The sequence below is a fragment of the Micropterus salmoides genome, unplaced genomic scaffold, assembly GCF_014851395.1.
Source record: "Micropterus salmoides isolate LMB-PRFRI ecotype aquatic unplaced genomic scaffold, ASM1485139v1 Ms_hic_scaffold_245, whole genome shotgun sequence".
In the NCBI taxonomy this organism is placed as follows: Eukaryota; Metazoa; Chordata; class Actinopteri; order Centrarchiformes; family Centrarchidae; genus Micropterus; species Micropterus salmoides.
Genome location: NW_024041651.1, coordinates 115 through 19,416, shown reverse-complemented (window position 1 = coordinate 19,416; position 19,302 = coordinate 115). Strand labels below are relative to the sequence as shown.

At 39.5% G+C, this 19,302-nt stretch overlaps 1 protein-coding gene across 1 annotated transcript in view; it reads right to left on the bottom strand.

Annotated features, from left to right (window-relative positions):
* Positions 1 to 18,956, bottom strand: part of LOC119918848 (disintegrin and metalloproteinase domain-containing protein 12-like) — a gene marked incomplete at both ends in the record, with an annotated part of 28,386 nt that extends 9,430 nt beyond the window's left edge. Inside the window, 2 exons of the mRNA XM_038739511.1 lie at positions 16,187 to 16,260; positions 18,835 to 18,956. Of these exons, the coding sequence (XP_038595439.1) occupies positions 16,187 to 16,260; positions 18,835 to 18,956 (196 nt within the window). The remainder of the gene's footprint in view (positions 1 to 16,186; positions 16,261 to 18,834) is intronic.
* Positions 18,957 to 19,302: the final 346 nt, after the last annotated feature.

Sequence of the window (19,302 nt, the reverse complement as noted above, 5' to 3'; positions counted from 1 at the left end):
TCCTTTGAAGACTGCTAACTTCAGTGATTTCTTTTAATCCCCTCAACCCCACGAGCCTAACCCTAAGCCTTCCTATAGCTGCTACTTATGGTACTGTACGCTTAACTTAAAAAAGAGCAGACTACTACAGAAGGAGAGAGAGATGAAGAAGAGAGGAGGAACTAAAGAGGTGTGGTTGACAAGTCTAATTCTATTTCCACATACGGACGCGTTCCAAATTGATTTACATACAGCTCAATGTCCCTTCAGCTTAGGCTTGGCTGCAGCGGGTGTACAAAGCCAGAGAAAACTAGGGAGAGACAGAGATGAAGCTGGGAGGAGTGCAGGGAGCAAAACAGAAAAATGCCCTGAACTGCAGAATTAGAGGAGTGCCTTCCTTCACTCTACCTCTCTGGCTTTGTAAAAGATTACTCGTGTATACTTGTGCTTCTCCTGGTAACAGTCATATAACTGTAGCTTTTGAAAACACAGCAAGTCATAAAATTAATCTGTTCTTCATGGGTTTTCTTTTTATCACTTTAACTACATTCTCAATTCGGTAGCAGGCTTCCCAGTATATTTTTGTGATATTTTGTATATTTTCCTCAAATGGTCTCCCTGAAATTGAAGGTGTCAAGCCTCACAGCTCTGTGAGACTGTATTTAGGCTAAATGCTAAATGTATTTCAGCTAAATGCTAACATCAGCATGCTAACATGCTTGCAATGACAATGTTGACACTCTAATGTTTAGTATGTATGTTTACCATGTTCACCATTTAGTTTAGCATGTTAGCATGCTAACATTTTCTAATTAGCACTAAACATAAAGTACAGTTGAGGCTGATGGCAGTGACATGTATCTTTAGGTATTTGGACGGAAATCAAAATAGAGGAGGAATTTTAAATTTGACCTGATGATCGATAAAACGTCAAGGAAACACCAAAGTTATAACATTATATCCACTGGGGAACATGAATATGTGTAAAAACAAAACAAAAAAAGTCATGCAATCCATGAAATAGTTGAGACATTTCACACTGAACCACAAGTGGAAAAGACAGGGGAGTTTCTTAGTCAGATAGATTTATCCTCCGGGAATAACGAATGTTGGCACCAAATTCTAGTCAGTCCATCAAGAAAATGTGGAAAATATTTCACTGAAAAACTGGAAATCAGCTGGTGGCACTAGATACAATAGTCAGAGGATCGCCAAAGTGATTACAATTCTTCCCTGGGGACACTGAACTTCTGTAGCCTACAATATTTCATGGCAATCCATCCAATAAGATATTTCCCTCAAAACCAAATATGCCAAACTCACTACAGTGCTACAGGTCATTAGGTCGGTCATTAGGGTACACCCTCAGAGGCCCATGAATGTATGTACAAACGTTAACGGCAATTCATCCTATACTTGTCAAGATTCTTCTTTCTGAACCGAAATGGTGGACCGACCGACCAACTGACCGAGCGCCTGAGTCTAAAAACTCACACTAATGAGAGAGCAGACTAAAATTTTCCAATATAAACGATCCAGCAGGCAGCAGACCAATATCAAACAAACAGGCTGATGGGCCGAGCCTATTTAAATATTGACTGACCAAAGCAAAGATAGCTCCTTAATGAGTCAAGATCCCTCTTTGCTTAGATAGAAGTCACAGAGACAGCAGCTCGTTCACTTTTTAAATCATTCTGAGTGAGTTCACAAAGGTCCAGATGACGACACTTTTCCCAAAATAAGAAGAAATGAAGAAAACCAAATTGTTAAACGACAAACAGTCACTTCTACCAAGTTGTTTTTAGAGATTAAAGACTTATAATGGCCCTGCAGATACAAATATACCAATGACTCAATCTATGTGTGGTCAATTTATAAGCTACAGTGGCAAGTAAGAACATTATAACTTGCTTTGTAGTAGACATTCAGTTCAGCTTCAAATGAAAACCTGAATTTTTGCTGTTCAATCACCAAGAGGGTACACTCAGTCAAACAACATTCTCTGTCTGTGTCCTTCACCTCCAGCTTCAAAGCTTCATGTGTGATGCGGTGCCCAAGGCGAATGAAGTCATCGCATCAGTAAAACAAACCACAGAGGGAGAAACAAGGCACTCTGTGCTAGAAAGCAGCTGTGAATGATGAATCATGGTATAGCGATACAGCTAGGGGAGGCTGTCTCTAAACTGAATAAAATCACAGGGATTCATGTGAAAACAGAAATGCCTGATAATATATTCAAATCACTTTTTCCTGTTCGAGCTACATCACTGACCATAAGATCTCCTTCATGACTGCTTTACCTGTTACCAATGAAGACTGTAGGCCACATGAAAGATAAATAAAATATATATATATATAGGTGTTGACAGGAAGTAATAAGAGGAAATGATAGCAAGTGACAGTGAGGTCAAGCGATTTTTCTCCTTGGGGGGGATGGGAGGCTTCTGATGGTCAGTCACTGTGGCGAAATAGACAGCATCTATCTAAAAAGGAACATTTTGATAACGCTGATGTACTGCAGGTACTGACATTGGATTGTACCACTCTCCTGATCACTTTACAGCACACAGTGAAAGGTAACTGTATTACTGTATAAGATAAATGCCTTCAGATATAGGAAGGTATCCATAGCGTGGGATTGTGCATCAGTTTTTAAGAGATTTTTCTAGTATGTGAGAGTCTCAAGAACTCACAGATCACAGGAGGTAATTTCTTTCCTGTGGATATGGCTTCTCCCTTTGACACATCTTTACATCTCCAGGCTTTTATTTTCTTTCGCACGGTGAAGGTAACCTTATCTTTTATGCTTCCAGATATTTCTTCATTTCACTGCCCCATTGCTTGTTACTGGCACTGCTTTTTACTACCATCAAGTCTTAAAAATTCTTAAGAATTGATAACAAAAATTTGAGTAAAAGGCAAGGCCGCAGGTTCAAAACAAGGATTAAAAATGCCGTGGTGTCAAGACCCAAGCTTTTCCACGTCAGGTGGACGTGAAACATTGCAACGTGGACTGAAGCTATATCAATGTGGTTATTTCCCTCGGTTGTGAGCTAAATAGCAACCACCACAGCTAATGGCAGCAAGGTGCTGCAAAGCTGTCCAAGAATGAAGTGTTTCATAGCTGCTGGCCTACACGCCCGGAATATTTAACACCACAAAACGATTCCCACACTAAACATATTTTTCCTCATAACTGTACAAAGAGAATGATGTCATATTCCCCCCACACCCTTTAAAGGGAATAGTTTGTCAAATCAGCGGGAGGGAAAATGCGCTCATCTACAGTACAGTAAGAATGAACCCTGTACGTGAATCCAGTCATCTAACTTCTCTGTGGGTATGGCCAGCTGTTATAACGCGAGATCAACCTGCCCATCTTGTGCAAAATTAGCCTCTGGCGTTTATATCCTCCCTACATATTGCACCACTGAGGCTGTTGTAATTAATACTCCATGCTTTCACAGCTAAACATTAGACCGTTGTGAATGTGAAATGTGCGGCTAAAGGAGTGTTTGAATTCGTTATTACTCTAACACAGCAGCGCAGAATATTTCTGGGCACCGGACGATGATGGTACGAGCTCAAAATGCCTGGAGGCAACATCACTACCACAAACAAGTAGTGAGCCATAAACTCTTTATATGGAAAGCTGTTAGAAAAATATGCTCTTGATAGCAGAGCAATGAAAGCATGCTCGATCAATCTATTGTGGTATCTTGTACTGATTATCTTCAATCACTAAGGAAAAGTCCAAATCCACCATCACCCTGCTCTTGGCTTTTAAGAATTTCATGTCTTTTTTTGCATTTAGAAATGGTTTGCTTTAAGAGGTTCCACAGATAATAAGAGATGGTATTACTATTATTGCTTACGTTGAGTTACTTACCTCCTTGAACTTAATCTAATGAGCCTATTTGTATTGCCAACAATTGTGTTGGGCAGAGTACTAAACAAACAATTTTAATGCATTATTATTTTATGGTTTTGTTTATTGTTGTTGATTTCATTATTTGGATTTCATTCTTTTATTTTCTTTTAATTTATTACGCTTTCGCTTAATGGTATTATGTATCTTGTGCAAATGTGGGAGAGAGAGGAGATGACATACAGCAAAGGGCCACGGGCTGGACTAGAACCCGGGCTGCTGCGGTAAGGACTTATACATGGTACACGCAATCTATCAGTTGACCTAAAGGGTGCTGACCAGATAAATACTAATAATAACTGAAAGATCTATACTTAATCTGGGTCATCAACTACAGGAAGCAATGGCAAAGTATTGCTTTTTCAAAATGTTCTCAAAGCTTACAGCAAACTGACCTCAATAAATAGCGTTTTCCCAAAATAGGTAACAACATCTTTCAGCTTGCTAACAGCGCCAGTGGAAGAGTCAAACCTGAAATACACATCTCACAGAGTTTATTTATTAAGCTTTATACTTCAAATAGTGGAGTGATAAGAGAAGAAGAATTAACTCATTGAAAATGGTGTATAGCTAATATGCATGAAAAATTGTTTGATTGATGCATCTTCCAAAATCAATCACTACGAACAAAATACTGAAAACATATCACACAGTAAAATGCATCGTTTGCACAATTTGCCCAAAAGATTGATTATTTGCATGTGTGCCAAACAGAATACAAAAGGCTGTTTACACCTCTCTAATGTTCTTCTGCATACTAAAGCCGACACACAGATAACAAGTGTGTGTGCAGTTGCATCAAATCTTCATTAAAAGTTTGTGAGGAAGAAGTATTCTAAACAACCTCTAGAAATAGTTTTTGTCTGCCCGGTACTGAGATGAACGTTTTTTTTTTTGCTTTTGCTGCTTCAATATTCCCATCCATAACAAGCTACACACCGGAACTAATGAGTGACTAGGGATCTTCAAGGGAGGTGGCCTATTATTATTCATTGAAAAAGAGTAAACAAATGCATAAATGTTAATGTCAGAGGGTTCCTATCTGTCCAATTAATCTATGGTGACTCCCCTGGGCAGCCTCATTGTTCAGCCATACTTTTTTTTGTCTTCAGGGGAAATATGCAATTAAGAGCTCAGCAGAAAAAAACAATATTAAAGATGTTTTTTGTCTTTCATTTTTCTTCCCATCTCTTTTTATTTTTGTCTTACGCCGTCATTTCTTTCTTCCTGCAAAAAAAACATTAAACAACTGGTGCATATCAACATGAATCATCTCCTGCTCTCCTACATTCCCGCCTATCCACACGTTTGCTCCTTTTTGAAATCCTAGAAGATGACACACAGGCAACTTTACACTTCGAACTGTAAGGAGCACTTGTGCCGCATAAGGCAACTGCTTTAATATAGCACACTGTCGCTCCACTGACTGCACACATCCCAGACCATCAGCTCTCCAGACCCCATGGAGCATTCTTTCCCTCCTCTTAAAAAACGTCTCACGTCATTAAACCCTCTCTTTACACTTTCACTGATGCTGCGATGATTCTCCAATAAGATAATAGCATACAATCTGTCATTCTCCACCCCATTACCTTGCAAACATGTTGGAGATGGAAACTTTCACTTGGCACTGATGTATCATTTTAACACAAGGATCAGGGTGAGCAATCTGTCAGTGATGCTGATGCAGTGTAAAGCGAGTCGTCATGGAGGCTGGGTATTGAGCAGGAGATGTCAATTATTGGACAGGCTCCGGGTGGTAAAACAACAAAGTGCTTTGAAGTTTATCAGAGCTCTGATTTTGGGTTTCTAGCAGTAAGGCACTTGATATTTCACTGATAGCTATGGCCAGTGTGAGTAGTCTGCAGCATGTCAGTACTGCCCTACTTTTATCTACCTGCTGACCACAGCATACATAAGTCATAAAGCCAGTGGTCTCTGAATGCAGTCTGTAAAAGGATTACAAAAAAGCTCAGACATTACATGCTGCACAGGTCACTGTACTGCCATATTGTCTGGTAGGTCTGGTGACAATAACATTGTACTCACCAAATTAATTGCTGAGATCTGGGAATGCGAACTGCAACCAATGACTCACTCACCGCTCACTCCTCCCTTTGCAAGTGCATAGGGGAGAAGCTATGGCGGCTGACACGCTCTGTCGGCTCTTGTGCTAAATAATATGTGGGGTCCTCCATTTGTCCTATTTTCTCTTCTCTTCTTACTTTTAACAAACAAGACAACAACTATTGCTACTTCTTCAACTTCCATGAAAGGGGACGCGGTGTATATAAATAGAAATAGCTCATTCAAACTAATAAAACATAATGGTTCATTATGTAAGGTCTTAATACACCACTGAAAATATAGTTATGTATATTGCATTTTTGTCAATAGATCCTCCTAAATATTACGCACTGAATCTTTAAAATCAAACATCTATCACAGTTTACAGACTGACATCTAATTAAGCTTTGATCCACTGTATTTGCCCTGTTTGTGCATTCACAATTTTACAGTGCAATTAAGGATTACTTTCAGTTTTACTCCAAATAAAATGGTTTAGATGATTGTTTACAGCTGTCTGATCATTTGCCTGATCATGTTTTTTATACAGTCAAACTAATGTCGTTGTGTTCCCAGATCTCAACAATTACTTTGGGGAGCAAAACATCACAATCCACTAAACAATGATCTAAACTGCAAAATAAAACTGGTATGATTTTCTATACTTTTACCAGTTAAGCCATGTAAAACACATTTCACAGATATGAATATGAATTATTATTATGATTTATTGTTTTGTTTTTTGTTTTTTTACAATTTTCTTGTAGATTTCCTGTTTTTGTTCCAAAAGAACACATTTATCTGCCTCTCTGCAGATTTGTTTCTCAAACAAATCAGCAACAGCATGTTACTGTATTTCTGTCCACAGAACAAAGTTCCCACTGGCTTCAGTGTTTACACACACAGCCTGTGAATTAATTATGCTGTTGCCCCTATGTTGTCAAGTTCAACTTGCAGCAAAAACTTCCCCTCTATCAGTGATGTCATATTATGCACTTCCTCTTTACGTTATTTTCCAAGGCACATCTGGATTTATTGTGAACACACACTTCCTCTCATGTGCATGTGTGTATACAGCGTGTATGTGTGTGCATGCATGTGTCCAGTATGTAAACACCTCTGACCTTTTGAACTGATGAATGCAAAGCTTTTGTTCACTGATAAAGCTGTTAGTCATACGGTGCTGAAACCTACAGTGTCTGACCTGCCAGAGTTCTGAAAGGCTGCTGTGCATGCATTGCCTGTTAATATGTGTTTATTATGTTTAGTGGAAACACATATGTGATTTAGAGAGCAGACTTTCACCTGCATGGCTATGGAACATACATGACAACAGCAACCTAAAATGCTGCAGACTAGCTCAGGAGCAATATCAATAATCCCTATAATCTGTATCTTATATCACCTGTATGGGCTGCTAGCATGGTGAGCAATATTGCAGGCATTAACCATATCAGATAAACACCACTGAGAGTGTGTAACAGCTGCTAAGCTGTGCTGTCTCAGGCAGAACAGTCTGTATTTCTCATGGGTCCACTACAAATGACCCATTCTCTGTGCCGTGCTGCGATATAGAGGATGTTAATCACACACAAAGCAATTTCTACTTTGAAAAGGATTTCTCATTAAAGCTTTTATATCAAGCTTTTATGGCTAAGAGTTTTGGGAGGTTTTGTGTGAAACACGATTATGATACACTCGGCTGATTCCCCCAGCCTAGGAACTGTAATTTGATGGCAGATTTTACACTAATGGCTGCATCTTGTCATAGACAAATGCATAAAAGTGCATTATAATGTACAGTTCACACATGCATTTTATTATCTTGAGAAATCTTTGTACAGTACGGTAATGTCATCTTTCATGTACCACACTCTCCAGGATTTGTTTCCCGCTGATGCAGATAAATGATGCCCAGAATAAATATGGATATTATGCACCATCAACATCTGTAGCCCCACTCCACCATATCAAAAACTCCAACGCAGATAATAGATTTTCTACTCACCTACACCAAGGCAATAGTTCACTCCATTGACACCATACTGAGTATATCACAGTCTAATTTAAAACATAAAAGAGCTGTAGCCTTTTAAGGAGTTTCAGGCTGCAAATAAATCGCCTCTGTGCTCCCATTTGGAGGCCCTTACTCTCCGTTAAGTGCTCAGAAACAAAACTGAAAATCACTTAACGCTCACAGGATCCTAATTGTTCTGCTAGCTAGCACCTTCGACAAGTGACCCACTCCCTGAACAGTATATGTAAGGTTAAAAGCAGTTAAAATTGGGAGATGCTCCACTCAATGTTCCCTCGCATGAATGAGAAATGAACATACACAGAGAGAGGGAAACACAAAAAACACATAACACAACCTGACCATACTGGCTAAGTGCTGTGACAACATCCTCGCAATCCCCTCTACTACTGCAGGCCCGTAAAAATAGGTCTGTAGCAGTGAACAAAAAGATGATGCTATATGCTGCCATACTGCATTAGTGCATTAATGTATTTAAATGTTTCACTGAAAGCAAAATTAGGGCAATAACTGGAAAACAGTTTTGGCAAAACTATTCCTTAAACATTATTTCATCTGCTGCACTGCAACTACAGTTTTAGGAAGTTGTATTGACATAAGCATATTCTAATAAAAGTGGATAGTAATAAAGTAATAAAGTGGATTCCAGTTTCATAATCACATAAATATGTGAATAACATTGTGCTTTATTACAGGTCAGAAGTACGTGATTTTCTTCAAGGTCAAAACTACTTAAACTATCGCTTTGTCAAAAAAAAAAAAAAAAAAAAAAAAAAAAAATACACTGGCTTAACACTGATCTTCCCCTGAGATCTCTAGGTCTGGAAAATAAAATCAATCACACTATTAGGGAACTAGAGAGGAAAAGAGAAAGTGAACCAAAGACAGGGACAGACTTAAAGAGAAAAAAACTTTACACTATGCAAGACTCTGAGGTAGCTTGGCTCTGGTGCTTGGCTCTGATCCCACAGGTCAAAAAACTACCATTCTAATCTTTTCCCCAAGCAACACCTAAGACCGCTCTCTCTCTTTTTTCCTTCTTATTGTCCTTCAAGACTGGGCAACTTTCCCCAAGGACGCTTTGCATTATCCACAAACTCTTTAGCCAACTAATTAAAGATGGTAGGAGGCAAAGTGCGACTACAATGTCATCGGTGAAAAAGAAGTGAAATTCACAATCAGATCAATGCTCAATAAACAAACATGATGTGTAAAAGCTCACACTATAACAGTGTGCTCCAGATCTCTTCTTAGTATGTGTGTTTTTCAATAGTCATCTCTGCACACATGCGCACAGTACTAAAGAGGATTTTATTTCCCAGCCTGACACTGACAAAATGCCAGCAGCAGGTAAAGCCAGACGCTGAACAGCAACAATAATTTTATCCTCTGTCGCGACAATCACCACGTCAACAGTAGAAATGTACGCTTCATGTTGCAGTACCAAGAATGTGCGCATTGCATGTATTTGATCGGTCAATGCATTATGTAGCCCAATGATGTTGCGTTGCATTGCAGCAAAAGCTGAGTGAGGTTCAACAGCTCTGCGTTTTTCTTTTTTGCCTGAGCGCTCTGAGTTGGCACTCCCCCCTGTGGCAACACAGTGGTCTCATTAAAAGTAAAAGTTTGATGTTTTGAGTGACACACTTATTTGCTTTCTGACAGAGAGTTCGATGAGAAGACTCTCATATCTGTGTGTTGAATATAAGGCTACAGCCAGCAGCCGGTTAGCTTAGCACAAACACTGCAAACAGAGGGGAAACACGTACCCTGACATGGTCCAAAGGTAACAAAATCCATCAAACAGCATCACTAAAGCTAACTAAGTTATCTCTCATTTGTTTATTATGTACAAGAACCAAAATGTAAAAATGACATCTCTCCATTTAACCGGAGGTTATGTGCGTTATACTATTTATAAATTAATAGTTAATATTTAATTAATATGAGAGGGGTCAGTTTTCTGTTGTCTGCAGTAGCATGTTCTTCTTGCACTGCAATCGGGGGGCAAAAATATGATATACAAAGTATCAGTTTACTCTGTTATACTGTCTCATAATTGGCATCCACAATGAACCAAAGTGAAGAAAAAGAAGCTAATAGAAACCCCTTGCTTGTAGGTGACTGGTGTTTAACCTTGTAATAATGCCTGAATTGATTGTGACAGGCAGAACAAAATGCCTTGGCATCCAACAGAAAGTCACACAGAGACTTGGCACCAAAGTCTGGGTACACATGTGTTGGCACCAAGCAGCAGCCTGAGGTCCAACATTCCCTCACCGGTGGCTTTGACAGGGTCTCAGGTTGCATGGTGACAGAAGAGCTGCTCAGTGAAAACACAAGCATGCATGGGGAGAGCGTGGGAGGAGGGGGTAGGAAGAGATAAGGGGGGTTGAAAAAACCTGGATATAGACAGACAAACAGCAAGACGTGACAGGAAGAGAGCATCAACATCAACTTGATCGTTGACATGCAGGAACAGAGGAAATGGGAGTGATGGTAGAGTTAGTGCAAGAGGAAGGAGCAGAAGAAGAAGACTGCCAAAGTTGTGAAGTTTGCTGCTCCTCAATATCCAGCATCCATCTATTTCCTGACCTCATGCTAGTCATAGGTGAGCACAGGTTTATTTAGACTGCATGGAAACCCATCATTACTGACTAGTTACATATAAAAGCTCCTTTTCACAACCTAGATTAGGCATCAGAGTTGACGGCCAAACAACCAACAGCCAATTCTTTTCCACATAAAAAGCACAGCTGAATGACGGAACCGCATACAGTTCAACTTATCTCATACTCTTGACAGATCCAATTAAAGTGCAAAGGAAACCTGGAATCTCTCCTTGAGCGGCCCGAGCTCTTCCTCACTGAACAGACTTGGTAATAATACATCTCCTCTGTGGTACCACACATAGAGAGAGGTCTTGGCATTGTCAGCTGTGTTATTGAAATGAGGTGCATCTTCTTTCCCATAGAAAACACACTGAGTATGTTGCTATGGGCATTTTTTATTTTTTTTTGTCAAAAATAATAATGATGTCATGTGTTCCAAAAGGGCTCTTTCCTCTTTTCTTTCCTGCCACAGAAGAATGAAAGGAAATGTTCTCACTGGGAAATGCAGGGTCTTGTGCAGAGCACTAGTTAGACTATTAATTCATCCAGCTCATTGTGTTTCAAGGAGAAAAGCTGAACATTTTTTTATTAAAAACAGTGTACATGAACAGGATTGAAGCAACACGCAATAAATACATCTTGTATGCCTTAACGTTATGAAAGTATAAGGATGACAAAAGATCTGAGTAAGCACAAAACAATTTTGAGCGCTGATGATCTAGTGAATGAATGATCTCGTTTTAAAGCCATTATGGCATTGATTTTTAAAGTCAAATTAATTTAAAAGTAGTTACTAGCTATATATCATAGCGGCTGCGCTAGCTTCGTGTTACCTTCTATTTCTAGAGTGATTTTCTGAACCAGATGTTGCGTTTTCTTATTTCTTCTTTTTCTGTTTTTATAAATCATTTTAACAGTGAAAATTATTAGAACTATTATAAGAAAAACCTTTATGAATGAGGCTCATTGTCATTTCTGAGCTGAATGCTGCTCTCTGATTTGGGGTGTTTAGATTTACTGTAATATGATCCAACTCAATGTAGGATTATAAAAACAAATGGTTCACACAAACAAACAAGCAAAGAAAAATAAAATAAAATTATTATGGGCTGTGATGGATGTTTGTCTTTTCAGAATAGGTGTGGCACAAATCTGACATAGGCCTACCGGTTTTAATAATTTGGATGGTAACAGGATCAGTTAGATTACCAGAATTTGGCTGTACTTTAATCTACAGTGTAGATCCATACGCCCATAATAACTGAAATTGTAAGCTAAGCGAAAATGCATATGGGCATAAAACATGTAAATCATATGTTTTGCCCAATAATCATCTGACAGTTACAGATGAACCATGTATTCAAAAGTTGACTTTTTTCTTGTTCGGATTTTGAAAAAGACAGGATCCTAATGTCCGGACATGGATGTGTCCTGATGCAGCTTGCTAGTTAAAAAATGTTGGCAAGCTGCCAAAACAGTTGGAGATATTTAAGAGAGCACACTTGGAATCAAGTGCGAGAATTATCGGGATCACTCTCTGTGCACTCTCAAATGTTAACTTAGTTTTGCCTCCCTCAAATCTTTTGTCCTCAAGATATATCCATATAAAGTAAACTACTCTCAGCCTTGTTAGCTCAGGGGTCAAAATAGAAACGTTGGAATATAAAGAAGCATATTTGTGAATATTCTCAGTCATCCATTTATTACACTTAGCTGACAATTTTATCCAAAGCGGCTTACAATTGCTATATATACATATCAGACGTCGCACTCCTCTGGAGCAACAAGGGGTTAAGCGTCTTGCTTCACAGTGGGGAATTGAACCCGGGTCTCTCAGACTACAGGCATGTGTCTAATCCACTGCACAATCATCACCCCAAGGAAGGTTGAAATTGAAATCAAAGGGAACTGGACGTGGTTGAAGATGCTTTCTCCGCTTAAGAGCAGACCACCTTTGTGAAGCAGTCTAGGTGTGGGTGTTTGTCCAAACCAAACATGTTAGGCGGGATAGCACAATTTATAACACATTCTTCCTCTTACAAATGAAAAGTTAAACTTCTGAGTCTGTGAAATATAGAGGCAGTCCAACTAATCAACAATAAAACACACTGTTTCTTAGTTCAGTACACACAGAGGATTTGCTTCTACAGGCTTACTTGGTCTAGTATGATGAGTAGCTTATGGTGGCTAATATAAGCTGACTTTATTGCTGTTTGCTGTTTAACTGACAGTACTGAGTTAGTTTTCGGATTTTAAGTTTTAGCATTTACCTCTATCCCATAATTGTCACTTATGGCCACAGTATCTCTTTAAATGAAAATAAGGGATATCATGATCAGCACTAGCATAAAACTATTTCAAACAATAATGGGCCTTAGAAACCAGAAATCATAATACTAAATGTAGAAAACTTTTGTAAGTGGGCCAACATGCACATCTTTGATACTCTCTCTCTCGCACACAAACAGCACCTTCGTCCCCCAGACAGTGCTATTGAAGTCTTTAATCAAGACTAATGTGGAATGTCCCATAAGACCACCATTAATCATTTGAAGCTGGCCAACTGTGCCATTGATTAATGCTATACATCAAAGCAGCTGCTGCTGGCCCAAGTCCGCATGTCTGTCCAGCTCTGTTTGCACTGTGCAGCACGTCAAGCTTTAAATATTGTATATGACACAGCTATTCCCATTGCTCTTACGAAAAAAAGGAACATGGCAGAGTAATGGGAAAACAGTTTCTCTTTTTTAACCATGTTAAGCCTCTTATTTTGAATGAACTAGCTCATGGGACAAAGAAGTTTATGTGTAGCGGCATATAAGACTGTTACAACTGAAATCAAGCAGAGAGGCCGGTCTAAGTCACATCCCAGTGTGCTACTCTGGTATAAAGCTGACAGAAAACAAAACATTTACTGTGAAATTACTTTTCTGGCACAGAAATTGACAAACAGGAAGATTTTGAACTGTAGCTTGCAGGGCTCTTCTTTTGACAACTGTGATAGACTTTTGTATACCTTGTAAAAGTGACACAAACTTCTGAGTCTGTGAAATATAGAAGCAGTCCAATCATTGCCTACACTGTATTTTTTTATTCAGACAGTTTCATTCCAGTGGCCTTCAAAGGACACAAAAGAAGTGGCCCCTAACACCCAGGGAAATGAAATCCAGTCCAGGCTTGGGCATTTGTGTTTGCAATGAACAAAAAATTTACAAGGTGTACAAATACAAAGAAACTCTGCCTCTCTAACACACACACACACACACACACACACACACACACACAGTCTCGCTGTATGCCATCTATAAAAAACACTTCCCTCAAGCACACACAGTGGGCCCCCACTGGTTTCTCTCCTCAGTAGATTTGTTCTTGTCTTGTCGATGTTTCCAAGTTTAACCTGGGACAGAGCCAAGCGGCTAACAAACAGCGGTTTATTAATTGGATCTGGTAGCGTGTTTATATTGGTAAGGACTGAGATCATTTCACACTGGCCTTGGAACAGGTGTGCTATGCAGCGGTGCCAAATGAGCAAACTGCACAGGCTCAGCAGATTCAAGCAAAAAAGGATGAGCCTCCACAGAGATCCTGCCATAACTCAGCAAAAAGAGGCACTACTTATTAAGCTCTAGAGTTATCTGCATTGAGATCTATTCACGTCCACAGAACACTTAATGACTGTTCTTTTCCCCCTTAGTCCTACTTGTTTTTACCTCCAAACAGTCAACATTTTAACCAAATTTCTCCTTAAGTAGCATTAAAGTTAAACTTCGACACTGTATGTTCCTCACCTGTTTGTGTTTCAAAGAAATACAATGCTTACAGTGACTTAAATATTTAAACATTAGATGCTATTTTGGATCATTACATTAAATAGAAAATTGCAGATGTGTCGGACATAATTGGACTAGAATTAAAAATATTGTTTTGAGGGTCTGCTTGGCTGTTCAAAATGCATTTGTAAAAACATTTGCTGTTCAAGAGGTTTAAGGTTTAAAATATTCAACATATTTCTTCATATATGATGAGATTTTGTACATAAACTGTAAAGTGGAATGAAAGAAATAAAAACGCCGCAATGAGGAATATGAAGATATCCACATTGACAGCGTGCATAAGCGACAGAAGCTAAGAGAGCAGCTTTGGGGGAAAAAACACATCTTTTAAGTGCTGCAATTTGGTAAACTGCTTCCATACTTTGTTCCAGCAGAAGATGAGGAAACCCCCAAAAAAGGAACCATTTTTCTTAATGCTATGAGTTTTATGCTATGAGTATCAAGCAATTCTCAGTGACACTGAATTGGTTCAACTAATTTGAATGTACTTCAAGTTCACAATGAGCACATGTTTAATGTAGGAAAATATACACATAAGAGAGGGAGTTACGGTTACCAGATATAAAATATTAGTGTGAATCATTCAGAAAAACTACAAGTTATCTCTGCATCCTTGGCATTTTCTTTTCATGTGTCCTCATCTTTCCTTTTGACCCAGACTAAACAGTTACAGCCTCAACAACACAGACCCACGTAGAGGTCAGAGACCACCTGTTCTGAGTTGGCTGAACTGGTGAGGCGATATCAGAGGACACATCTGGCCTGACAGAGAACAGGCCGGATGGGAATGGCAGCATGCAGGCTGGTGACGGATGACTCACAGCTGATGCTGAGGTCAATAGAGGTCACATGGAGAACGGAGAATGGAAGGTCAGTCAGGACAGTGTTTTTCTATGGAGTATGTCATTTCTGGACAGGGACGTTATTATTTATAGGAAGTTTTTTTGTTTGTTTGGCAAGTAATTTGAAATCTGTTAGTGAGGGTTGCCAGGGCACCTTGAGATCTCACGGGTCCGATTTCTGTTTGTTTCTAGAGTTACCAGTGATGGAGGTCCGACCAGTTGTGGATCAAATCCATCATTCCAGTGTCAATATCTGTATCCCAAAGCAGCAGCGTAAAATATTATGTCTCGTCTCCCTCTGAATCAGAAACATTGGCAGAAACAAGACCTAAGACAGCAGTGCCATCATTCTTGTGAGATTACTAACATTTAACCCGGCCTTTTTTCTTCTGGCTTTACAGCAATCCTTCCTCTCTATATGAAACAGTTTGTGCGTGAGTATGTGTGTGCGTATCTACATATTTATGAACTCCAACTGATCCCCACCCCTCGCTTCACAGTTCACTGTGTTATTTTCCGCATTCTGGAAGGGAGTGGAGTGATGAGAGGGAATGCAAAGGAGGGGAGGACAAGCATGTCCTCAGAGCTCTCTTCTGCCTTATTCTTTATCAGCTTTCATCTCTCGGCCCTTCAGAAAGACTGAACTATAAAAGAGTCCAATCACTAGGCGACATATTATTTTTCCCTCCTTGAATACACTATATATAGCCCAGACACATACAACTTCTCCTCCTTTTGCATATATAACTTCAGCCAGCCATAGCTGGGAGCGTGGGTTTATCTATTGGCTCAGTGTGTGATTAACATAATAAATATGAAGTCTCCTCTGTCCCAGTGCTCACAGTGAGTATGGACAGAGAATTTAAATAAATCATAGGAAAACTCACTCATTTTTCTCCAGTAACAGGGTAAGCTGTTCACCTTCTGCACGTACCAGCAGCTGGAGTGACGCAGGATAACTCTGAAACACAAAAAGATGATGGAGTGTTGAGGTGGTGCACGGATCTCACCCATCCTGCCAGTGGATCAGCGTTTGTGTGAAGCTTCACCTTACTTTGACACACAGACTGTACACAAGGCAGGATGTGGCAAGGCACAATAGCGTTAGAGGAACAGGAAGAAAGCTTCCACATCCTACACTTCCCAAGTCTGTGCATGACACAAAAGTAGGTCCATAGGACTAGTTTCACAACTTAACCAAACAACCTAAGTTGTCTATCTGTATTGTCTCTTTAAAGTTATAATCCTTATAGGGCTGCAAAAAAAAATCCTATTGCACTAGTTTTGACAGATATAACGATTGCGATAATATTCATGATTAGTGGAAATTATTATTTTTGCATCACAATTTTTTTAATTTTACTGAAAAAACTATTAAAATAATGATGATTTGTTGGGGTCTGCAACAAACAAACATGTTTTCCCACATCTGAAGAACACGACTTGTAGGTCGGGGCATCTTTGCAGCACTACAGTACTTCATTACAATGCTGCTTTGTCAAAATATTACGATTTTGATAGTACTTTGATTAATTGTGCAGCCCTAAATCCTTATGATTTTCATGAAATCAAATCCCATTTTTAATACAATATATGATTGGCATTTTATATTCAATAGCCATTTAATATATTCACATTCAATAATTATAATAACCTTTTTTTTTTTTTATACATTAGTTTAAATTGTTAGTGGTGGAGCCATTCAAGCACTAGGGATAAACTGCCTACCTGTGCACAAGGGATTCACAGGAAACAGGAAACAATGTATGTATGTCCAGCATACTTTGATCTCATTGATAACAGCCTCACTGTTTTTTGTTCACTCTCTTCATACCACATCAGAGCTCTACAAACAGAACATCTTTCTTTAACAGAAAACTATATTTCAGTGCAACAACAGTGATGACTACGCGATGTGAGTATTTCAGTGCCACTGATTTATGACCTGGGAAATGAAGGGGATGCAGGAGATTTCGCTCACAATGTCAAATGTCATTTTGACATTTAATCCTAAATCAAATCTCAAAACGGCAATTTCCCACCAAACAGCTCTAAGATGACGCTTTTCAGAAAATAGTACAAATCGCTTGCAGCAGGACAGAAGCAAATTGTGTTCACGCCTGAGGCATAATGATGGTGTCAGATCATTCTTACCACATGAACATTAAAAATACGAGAAAAAGATAAGACATGGTCAAATAAAAAAATTATTAATGTATCCTAACTAGTAGACAGACAGAAATAGTCAGACGTGCACAGTGAGGAATGAACATGGATTAATGTAAAATCAGTTGATATTTTTGACTTCCTGTGTCCTCTTTCACAGTGATATTTCTTAGGTCTGCTGACCGGTGCTTTCAGGCCACTACATTGCCAGTCGGTCTGCAGCTCTGTCTGAGAGTGTCTATGTTTGTGTGTATGTGTGGCTGCAAGTGTGCCTGTGTGGAGAGTGGATATCACTGTAAGTAATGACTCTGCAATACTTTACGACTGCTTGATAACTTCTATTGGCACAAGGAGCAGCAATATAAATCTGTTATCCGTGGAGGTTTAAGTCTTAGTGCAGCAAGACTGCCCTAGTGGTCAGTTTAATTTGAGGAAGGGTCAGTTTGTAGATACCCTACAGTAAAACCACTGTATCTCCTAAAAACAAAAAACAAAAACAAAAATGTCAGCAATAGCTGGGGGGTTATAAAATATCTGATGTAGTTGAAAAAGGTGTGCTTAATTAACTCCAGAAAGCTAAAAGTTGCATTTTTCCTCATGCCTACAGTGTGTGACACGTTGGTGATAAACAAGTCATGTAATTAACATCACTGCCCCTCTTCTACTGACTGACTTTGAAAGAGCAGCATAAGGCTGGAAAAAACAACTCGTCAGATGGTGACTTCCCTGCACCAGGAAAAATGTTTGATTGCTCTGGGAGCTCTCAACCTACGCATTTCCCTCCTCTGGAAAAGTTTTCTTAAGTTGTGGTGGGGGGATGCCGAATTTCAAACATTTTCTTTTCCAGCTGTAGTAAGTAGGACAGACTGGTTTTGAGAGAACTAAGGAAACATATGTATGGATGTGTCTTTAAATCTAGCATACACTGTATCTTATGATGCAGGAAAGGAATTACGTGTTACGAGGCTTCTTCATGCTCTCAAATATCCCTCACAGCATCGGGTTGTGCACTGCTGACTTGTAAAACTGTTGAAAGGCTGACGAGTTTCACGAATAATTTCACAGTGTGCATCGCCTATGGGGCAAACTCCTATTCAACAAACAAAAGAGGATACTTAAAACAAAGGAGAGGGAGTTGGCGAAGAGAGAAACCGCAACAGGGAACCAACAGAGAATAAACAGAGCTGAGGAAGGGACTTTCTACTGAAGAAAATCAAGCAAGCGGGGAAAGAGGCAGCAGGGGAGGGAATCATATACAGTACTGCGGTTATGTCATACAAAAAGCCAGACATCTACACTTGGCTGAGCTCTTGGAAGCCATCTTATTAGCATTAAACTAGTGTTGCTAAGTGGCCGTTTGACTATTTACCTCGGCTGTGAGCTGGCAGAGAGGTCTGCGCTCATTGCCCTTCAGCAGCAGAGGTACGGTGGTCTTGATGCGTTGTGGTTTGAACGCTTCCCCTTGCCGTTTAGACTTGTCTGGACTACTTCCTGTCAAAAAAAAGAAGAAGTTCTTCAGAACAGATTAAATACATCACATCACACTACAAACATCACAGGGGCTTACACAGTAGATTTTGTTAAACTGTTCTGTAAAATCCTCAATAATTCAAGCACACCAATAATGTTTCAGACAGAACGAAGACTGCAACAAAGACAGGCACGCCCAGCACACAGACACAGCACTACGAAAGATTGTGGACTGTGTTGCTGAGAAAGCGTAAAAGCTCACTCTTGTTCCTTTGAGGCGATGCGCTGTCCCCCTCCCTGCAATAGGACCACAGACAAGGCATCAATATAGATGCTCTCACACAGTTTATGAGGAACTCAGCCTTTA